The sequence below is a fragment of the Echinops telfairi genome, unplaced genomic scaffold, assembly GCF_000313985.2.
Source record: "Echinops telfairi isolate 266 unplaced genomic scaffold, ASM31398v2 ScPeMD7_22;HRSCAF=79, whole genome shotgun sequence".
In the NCBI taxonomy this organism is placed as follows: Eukaryota; Metazoa; Chordata; class Mammalia; order Afrosoricida; family Tenrecidae; genus Echinops; species Echinops telfairi.
Window position 1 is genome coordinate 3,974,435 of NW_022103919.1, and position 9,300 is coordinate 3,983,734.

The window sequence follows — 9,300 nt, forward strand, 5'->3', positions numbered from 1 at the left end:
GACTGGCATTTCTAAGATGTTAGTTTTACTCAAAGTGATCCACAGATACAGCATAATTCCTATTGAAATGTCAAAGCAGTCTTAGCAGAAATGGGAAAATCGATCCTCAAGCGCATGTGGAATTACCAGCGACTCTGAAGAGCCCACACAATCTCGGGGTGGGGGTGGGTGGGGGGAACAAAGGAGAAAAACTCATTTCTGATTTCAAATATACTATGAAGCTACAATAGTGAAAACAGTCTGGTCCTCGCATGAGGATGCACAACTAGATCAATGCAATCGAGACGAGCATTCAGAAAGAAACCCATCCATCTAAGTCCAGTTTCTGTTTGCAAGGGAACTGAACTCATTCACTGGAGAGGGAGCAGTCTCTTCAGCAAAAGGATGAGGAACAACTGATTCCCACCCGGGAAAGAGCAAAGCCGGACCGTGACGTCCCATCACACACCAGACCCCACTCAAATGGATATGATTTCTAAGCGTGGGCGCTGAAAACCATCAAACTCTTAGAAGAAAAGGTCAAGTTTCAGGGTGTTCTTTTAAGCAATGGATTTCTGGTGATGACTCCAAAAATACAAGGAAAATTAAAAGATAAACGGGACCTCAAGGTCAAAATGTAAAACTTTTGTGCATCAAAGAATATTAAGGAAATGAAAAGGGCACCTAGGGGAGAACATATTTGGAAACCGTATACATCAGATATGAGTTGAATATCCAGGTGATGCAAAGACCGCTCTGAACTCGTGGGAGAAAGCAGAGGTTTCGACCCCTATAAAAGCTGCCGACAGTCTTAGAAAGCCACAGGGCAGTGCCGCTCTGTCCTGTAAGGGAAAGAAGGCAGCTCTGAGTAGGAACAGACTCGATGGCAGTGATGATTTTGGTTTGATTCCTTAGGATAAGTATTATTTAAAACAAACAAAAATATCAGAAAATATCCACGATTGGAGAGGAGGTGAAAAAAAATCCAAACTCTTCTTCATCACTAAGCGAATACAAAATAGTGCAGCGGCTGTGAAAAAGTTTGGCAATTACACTGAAAACAAAACAAAACAAACACATAGAAAATACCACGTGACCCAGTCATTTCTAGGTAAATACTCAGCAGGATTGAAAAAAGGGACTCAGACAGGCACGTGCAGGCCACCCTCGCGCCCAGACACACGGTGAAAACTCAAGTCTCTATCCACAGACGAATGGCTAGACAAAATGTGGCCCACTCGGGTTCCCCTTCCCAACGTACACGGGCTTGTTCCACACAAAATGTGCTTAAGCCTGTCTCTGTGATCAGTGAGTGGCCACGCACGCAGCAACGTGAGGGCTTTCAAAAGTTCCTAGAGAAGTTCCATTACCTTAAGCCCCTTCCGAGTCACGTCTTCGTCTCAGTAGGGTGTCTTCAATAAACAAGGTCCAAACAAACTAGTGGCTTCCTCGGGAAATCTCCTCGGCCACTTACATTTAAGGCAGAGAGGTCAGCTCGGAAAGTTACGTCAACTGTTTTAGGGGTTCCTAAGGAGTCATCTTGATAGACTTTCGTAAAGGACACGCACAGGGCAACTAGGAGCTCTTGGTTAGCTGGGTGAAGGAAATTCCAGGGCAGTGGCACTGATAATTTCCCCCCCATCATGCCAAGGCCCCTGCACATTCTTCAAGGCTAACAAGAGCTGGCTGCAGACAGTTTTATCGGGACACCTGACCCTATCCACCTGTGACAGCCTGACCTGCCCCCTCAGACTTCTTTCTTGTGGCCCCAAATCAAAGACCATTTAAAAGGGCCAAGCTGCCGTTTTGATGTGGTCTGAATCAGAGGGCGCAGGCTTCTTGGGGAAGGGTTTGAAAGATGGGGATGGCCTGCAGAAGGCTACCTACATGTGCCTGCATGGATAGCTACGTCCAGAGACCACAGCTTCACCTTTTGATATTTTCGTTTACATCGTAACCATGCTCTCTGACTTATCCTTGTACATAAACGATGAAGTCTATTATCCAGTTATAACGAGAAGTGGAGTCCTGATACACCTCGCCACACATGATCCTTGAACACACTAGGTTAAGGGAGGTACGTCCCTTACACAAGAGGATATAGATTGTATGATACCATTGACGTAAACTAGAAGAGGGAAATCCACCCATCGAGACAAAAGACGGCGTACGAGAGCATGGGGGAAGGGGGAGATAAATCATTATAACACAGTGATGATGGTAAATAGGGCAACGAGCCAAACATCAGCAAGGATAATGAAGATTTGGCCAACACCGCCAGCCATCCAGACGTAACTGGCGTTTATAGAACACACTGCTCAGCAACAGCAGAATATATTTCAAGCGCGCGTGGAAACTTCTCTCCCCAAGACAGACCATATGCGAGGCCATATCACATGTCTCAATACAAGTAAAATGATGAAAACCACACAAAGCATGTTCCCTGACATACCAGCTGCCTGCAGATCAATCCCCGATTCCTAGTGACCCAGAAGGGCATGGGAGCACTACCCCTTAGAGTTTCAGAGGCTACCAATCTTTACAGCAACAGAAAGCTTCATCTTTCTCCCAGAGAATGGCTGCTGGATTAGCAACCGAACTGTAATCCACACCAGAGCTCTTTGCTCTTAGCATGCCCCCCAAACACAAACTCAAACTCAGGGCCAGCATGTCCGTTCCACCCAGAGCGACCCTCTAGGACACGGTAAAACTGCCCCTGTAGGTTTCCGAGACTGTCACTCTTCTAGGGCGTACAAAGCCTCTTCTCTTTCCAAGGAGCGGCCTGTGGTTTCGAATTGCTGACCTGGCAGTGACCAGGTCAACGTATAACCACTCCGCCCCCGGGGCTCCTTTCTCTGACCAGAGTGAAGGAATTTAGAAATCAACAACAGGAGGAAACTTGGAAAATCCACAAATACTTAGAAATTCCCGGGGCGGGAATATAAAAGCCAGCAGCGACTTTGGGAAGCGTTTTAGCAGCTTCTTAAAACGTGAAACGTAAGTTTCGCACATGATTCAGCAATTCTACTCCTAGGTGTTCCCGCAGGACTGAAAACTTGTGTACCCAGAGACGGCCAAGCAAATTGATCATGGAACAACCACCCAGATCTCCACCCACTGGTGGATGGGGAGCCTACAAAGGAATCCTTGTCGGCAATCAAGCGGAATAAAATCCCGAGATGCGCTACAACATGGCCCAGCCTCAAAAGCATTAGGATAGGTGGTGAAAGGAATCCAAAGCAAGGCTCTCTGAGGCACGTCTTCACTGCACTGCTCAGGAAGGGCAGACACACAGGGCGGGAAACGAGTCCGTTCCTGGCCGCCTGGGGCTGGGCGGAAGGACCGCTGTCCACAGAAACGACACGGGATCTGGATTTGTGGGACTGCCTGCCAAATGACTAACAAGCCTTGAACAGGTGTCTGTGAAGGTGTGTAAAAGATCCCTTAACATAGGGAGATTTCATGGTCTGGAAAGAATGCCTCAATAAAAACTGTTCCATTGGGGAGGGGAGGGGTGTCTGTGAAGGTGTGTAAAAGATCCCTTAACATAGGGAGATTTCATGGTCTGGAAAGAATGCCTCAATAAAAACTGTTCCATTGGGGAGGGGAGGGGAGGGGAGATAGCGGTCGGAAACCTCTGGAGAACAATGCCACGTTTAAGACACCAGGTAGCAACCAGGATAGGAAGTGTGGCACCATCTTACTGAGACGTGCACCCGGTGGTGGCTGCCCCACTGGTAAGTGCCATTCCCGTTCCTGATTCGGATGAGTGAACACGGCTGAACTGGCCGATGCTTGGTTGCGTCTGGTACCACGATTAAAACACACACACACACACACACACACACACATACCACCCCCACCCCCACCCCCAGAACCGGGCAGGGGAAATGTCTGTTGTTGTTTTTTTAAATATTTACTTTTTTTTTTTACTATTTCTGCATCGATTGAGGTGATAACGAGGGTCAATTTGGGGAGCAATTGGGTGAATGAAAAACAGGCAGGGAGGGCACCACCGAGCAGCTGTGGGCCCCTCGGCTTACCGTAGGGCGTGGTGGGCCCCAGCTCACTGGCCGCCTCACTCATGTACTGAGCCAGCAGCTCCCCGTTGGTGACCCGCGAGGGGATCTTCCTGTCCAGCTTCTCATACAGGAACTCCTCCACTCTGGCACCTGCGGGGCGACAGCAAGCTCACCACGGGGCGCTTGGGTCCAAGCCCAAGCAGGACAGAGCAGGCACCAGCCACAGAAGCGCCCAGCCTCGCGACTTCCAGAATATGCTCTTGCTTAAGTCCTCCTGCATCCTGTGAGACTGCTCACTCCACACAAACTAAGGCTCCGGGATACCAAGGAGTTGCCCCCGTCAGACAGCAGGGGGTGACGGGGCCAAAACCGAAGCTGGTTGACTGCCTTCCTTGTGACAGCATGGATTTACTGGGCTTCGTATCCACCTGCAGCATCCCCAGCCCCACCAGCTCTCCGGGCCCTCAGTCCCACATCAGATTTATAAGCATCCAAGCGTTGCAACTCGGTGTCACCCTCGTCCTGGCGGTTTGGTCCCCTCGCTCTTTGCCGGGTGACTTGGCCAAGCCCTTTTCCATCTCGGCCTCACTGACTTCCCTAAAAGGACTAAACCCGGGTCTCTCTTTTTCCCACCTCCCCTCCCAGGTGTGGTGCAGTCTCTAGGCATTTCTTCCTGCACGACAGAGAGCGGTCCCGCCATGCCACAGGGAGCATCTCGGGGCCTGGAGCTTTCTTTAACTGCGCATCCTGCCCGCTCAGTTCCCGCCCCACCTGCCTGGCCTCCTACCACTGCTCCCCATGCCCCGGGCCCCCAGGGCCCCCTGCGTCCACTCACTGGGGTTGGGCTGCAGCAGCACCTCTGTCTGCCTCAGGATCTTCTCCGTCCAGTTCTTGGTGCTGTCCGCCCGGGTCAGAAGGTTCTCAAAGTGGGCATCAAGCTCAGTCTTCTCAGCCTGGCCGAATTTCTCCTCTGTGAACTATGAGGGCAGAGTCAGGGGGTGGGGAGGACTCAGAGAGGAGGGTGACAGGTAGTGCTTTCCCTGGCACCGCTGCCCCCAAGCCCAGCTGCCAGCCATCCAGGGTGGTCAAGAGACTCACCCTGCTCCTAATGTGCTCTGGGACCCTAACTGAGCTTCCCCTGGCCCCTGGACCAGAGTTTAGGAATCACAGCTGCTTTGGAAATTTTGATAAAACCGAAAAACCAGTGCTTCTCAAAGAGGGTGATACCACCCTCGGGGTGGGGGTGGGGGGCTACAAAAGCAGATACTTCTACTTTATCCTGGATTATGGGCTACAGTACAAAAGTTTTCACTGCCGGGAGATGGGGGATGCTGAGTAATTTTTTTATTTCCTAAAAAGGAAGCCAAATAAGTTTGGGGACTAATTCTCTAGGCCCTCTCCCCACAGAAATGCCCAGTCATACCCAATCTAGCCCACAGTTCAGAGGGCAGAGAAACCCTTGGGGCCCATCTTGTATGGGTTCTTCCAGCTTGACTCTGCAAGACTCGGCGGATAGGGTCCATGAGCAAACATGGCAGAGGGCGAGGCCTGGGCTCTCAGGAGGCACCCCAGAAAGCTGGGAGCTGCTGAGGAAAGGACCCAGGCCCTGGATTCAGACACCTAGCTTCAAGCTGTGTGATCTTGGGCAAGTGGCTTTGCCTCTCTGAGCACTGGTTTCCTGAGCGGAAAACAACACCACCACTGGGGCTAAGAAGGAAGAGCACCCATATCTCCCTCCTTGGGCGGCCATGAGGATGAAGTGAGAAAGAGGAGGGCTGAGTGTTTGGCCAGGGTCTGTCCCGGAGTCCAAGTTCAGTGGCGGGCCGGGTTAAGCGCCGAGGGCAGGGGAGGTGTGGGGAGGAAGCCTGGCCAGATGACAGGGCTCGTTGTCAACTGACTGAAGCCAACGGCTGGGGGCACCCAGCACCCAGGAAGCTTGGCAGCTTCCCACCCCAAGGGCAGGTAGGCACCAGGATGCCACCCAGGTCCCCCCTTAGGGCTGGCAGACGCGAGGTGGGTCCCGGAGGGAAACCAGAACCGGGCCCAAAGCTCTGACCACGCTGCTCTCGAAGGCCCTTGGGCTGATGTCCTCAGTTTCCAAGCCGAGACTCCAAGGCTTTCTCTGGCTCCTCCAAGACAGGCTCGGGTTGGTCTCCTGTTTGGCAGGTGAAGCCACTGAGGCCAGGCAAGGGGCCGGGGCTGCGTGGGGGTCAGAGTCATGACCTAGACTCCAGAGGCCCCTCCTGAGTGGCCAGCAATGAATAATCCAGAAAGCACGGGGCGGCTCCCACTGACAGGGCAGGCCACTCAGCAGCAGAGCGTTGGTTTCTCCCTGCAGGGCTGGCAGGCCAGGCTGGCAGGGTCAGAGCCTTTAGCTCCCTTCCTGGGGACCACTGCTCCCAGCACTTCTGCCCCCTGCCCCACTCGTTGCCTCCACCTCCTCTTCTACCTCAGGTTCCCCAAGCTGGGGTCTCCCAGGACAGGGGCTCCGTCCTGCCCCTCCTTTTTTCCCCAGATAAGGAAACAAGGGTCGGAGAGATGAAGCCCATGCTCTGGGCCCCAGTACCCCAGGAGAATGAGGACATCGGGAACTGTTCCAAAGGATTTGGAAGGTGCTTAACTTACCAAGGAGGAACCCTGGGGGCACAATGGGTTAGGTGTTGGGCTACTGACCACGAGATTAGCAGTTCAAAATCACCAACAGCTCCTTGGAAGAAAGATGAGGCTTTCTAGTCCCATACAGAGCTGTCGTCTCGGAAACCCACCCTGTGGGCAGGTCTAGCCTGTCCTGTAGGGTCGCTATGAGTCAGACTGGACTTGATGGCACGGAGTCTGGTTTTGGTTTTGCCTTGACAGAGTTTTGCTGGTACCTTCACGGGGAGCCTTGGTGGACGAAGGGCTTCGAACCCTGAAGTTGGTGGGTCACACCCACAAGTCACTTCCTGGGAGAAGGACCAGGCTGTCTGCTCCCGTAAAGACGAACAGTCGCAGACACCCCACTGAGAGCGGCTGTGCGTTAGAACCAACTTGGTGGGGGTGTCATCATCATCATCATCATCATCACTATGTAATAGAGTACTTCCACTACATGCCTCCTTAGCACCCTGGGGGCCCCTTCCCCCCAATGATTCTTCACACTTCACATGTCCACACCCAGGCCAACCACAGCCCCTCCCCGCCTCCTCCACTCCCACCCTGCTCCTCACAGCCCACAGGGGAAAAGTCGCACCAGGCACCCGGTCCCCACCCAGCTCTGCTGCTGCCTACCCCGCCGGCTTGTACTGGTTCTTAGTACAGCTACCCGTACCGTGCGTAATCACCCTACCACCGCTCCTGTTCTGGCCTCAGGGTCCCTGTCACACACACCCCAATACCCAGCCTATGCCAAATCTTCAAGACCCTCCCAGCTGTCAAGGCACAGGTCAAGGGCCCCTCCCCTGGGAGGCATTCCAGGCACCCCCACAAAAGGGGTCTCCCCAAGCCCTCACCCCGCCACCATGGCCTTGGACCTGCCGAGGTGGGGCTGGGGGTGGGATTCTTCAAGCTGCCCCAGTGTACGGAAGGCCCAACGTGCCCTAGAGCCAGGCAAGAGGGCGCCAACCCAGAAGAGCTTCCGGCACGCTGATCAGGCAGAGCCTTCCTCCTGTCCCTCTTGGCTGGGAGGGGCCAGCCAGCCCCTGACCCAGCTCCCTGTGTGGCCTTTCCTGTCCGGGTCACATTTCAGCACCCCCACCCCCACCCCCAGCTCTGACTGACCATCCCTGGTCCCTCAGAGAGCTGTGCCTGTAGAGTCTAAGACAGCAGCAGCAGGGGGTGGGCGTGCAGAGCCAGAGAAAGCCGCTATTTATAAAGCTCCCAGCTCCCTCCTCCACCCTAGGAGGCTGGGGCTTGGGTGCCACTTGGCTCCCACTCCAGCATGGGCCAGTAAAGCCACAGGGTCAGGTGCTGGGCCCCAGCAGCGGCAGGAAACTGGCAGATCAGGTTCTTCGCCAGATGTGGGTGATAGCCTGGTTGCCATGCCAACGCTAGGGTGGCTTTCCCACCTCCCAGAAGGACTAGGGCTGTCTGAGGGGCTCTGGAATCTCCTCGGCATCCCCACCAGGACTGGGGGCAGGAGGACAAGAATCCTCTTGAGGACACTACGGCTTTCTAGTAAACACAGCCTCCCAGGCGTCTGGGGAGGGCAGCTAGTGGGGACTTGGCTCCACCTCCTCCGAGGTGGGAGGGCTGCCCACGGGAGTGCCAACAACAGGGACAAGGGGGCAGGACCAGAACAGTACAAAGGTCCAGGCCCCCATGACTGCAGGGTGAGTGCCCACAGCCACCAGCTGAGACACGCACAAAGTCACACCAACAGATGGGGAGACTGAGGCGGAGAGGGAAGGAGACTGGCCCAAGGGTCTTGATGCATAGATGGCAATATTAACCACCCAAACACCAATAAGGAACTTGCTTTTGTTGACCCAGTACATGTATGGCCCCAAGGAATCATCGCACCCATCTTGGCAGGGGTCGGGGAGTGGTGCATTAGAAATCCTATTTTTCAGATGGAGAAACTGAGGCCCAAAGAGGGGACGCCACATCCCCAAGGTCACAGGCGGGTGCATCCACACCCATATCTGATGGCTCCAGACCTTCATGGGGACATGACGCTGCCTCCGTTTCTCCCAGCCCCAATGGACAGGCTGCCTCACCCTGACCTCTGCGGCCTGCGCAAGTTTTCCAGGGTGGGCCCCCCGCTGGCTAGGTCCCAGGGGACTAGGAGGAAGCAGGCCTTCCAGTGAGCAGAAGGGAAATAAGCCGGGCCTCCTGGTTTCTGGCCGACCTCTGCAAGTGTGCCAGAGGTCCCGAAGGATCCCGGCAACACGGCCCACTGCACAGGTGTGGACACTGAGGCTCAGAGGGGGCCGGGGGCGGGCGTCATGAAGCCCTGGACAGGGTCCCAGCTCCCCGTTTGGCCTACCCAACGCCCGAGTTCTGGCAGGGCACCGAGTCAGAGAGGGAGGAGCCGCCTGCTGCCCTCTCCCCTCGTTAGCGGGGCTCCCACGGGGTCTGGGGCAAAAGGCAAGGCAGGGCGGTAACCCAAGTGGTGGAAACGGTGGACACGGGTCTCCCTGTCCCAGGCAGCAGGGCGGAACTGGGTTTAGCTCCGGGCGCTGAGGGCGCGGCCCGCGGCACCAGCGGCCCCGGGCTCGCGCTCCCTTCTGGACCGCTCGGAAGCAGCCAGGGCTTCGGCGGGCTGAGCGTCCCCGCTGCGGGCAAGGTGGCAGCTGCATTGAAGCAGCTTCTCCCGGGCCTC

At 54.9% G+C, this 9,300-nt stretch overlaps 1 protein-coding gene across 1 annotated transcript in view; it reads right to left on the bottom strand.

Moving 5' to 3' along the window:
- Positions 1–9,300, bottom strand: part of SH3GLB2 (SH3 domain containing GRB2 like, endophilin B2) — a 20,382-nt gene that overhangs the window by 7,416 nt on the left and 3,666 nt on the right. The window contains exons 2-4 of the mRNA XM_045288516.1: positions 9,157–9,253; positions 4,837–4,978; positions 3,993–4,151 (exon numbers count right to left, since the gene is read on the bottom strand). Of these exons, the coding sequence (XP_045144451.1) occupies positions 3,993–4,151; positions 4,837–4,978; positions 9,157–9,253 (398 nt within the window). The remainder of the gene's footprint in view (positions 1–3,992; positions 4,152–4,836; positions 4,979–9,156; positions 9,254–9,300) is intronic.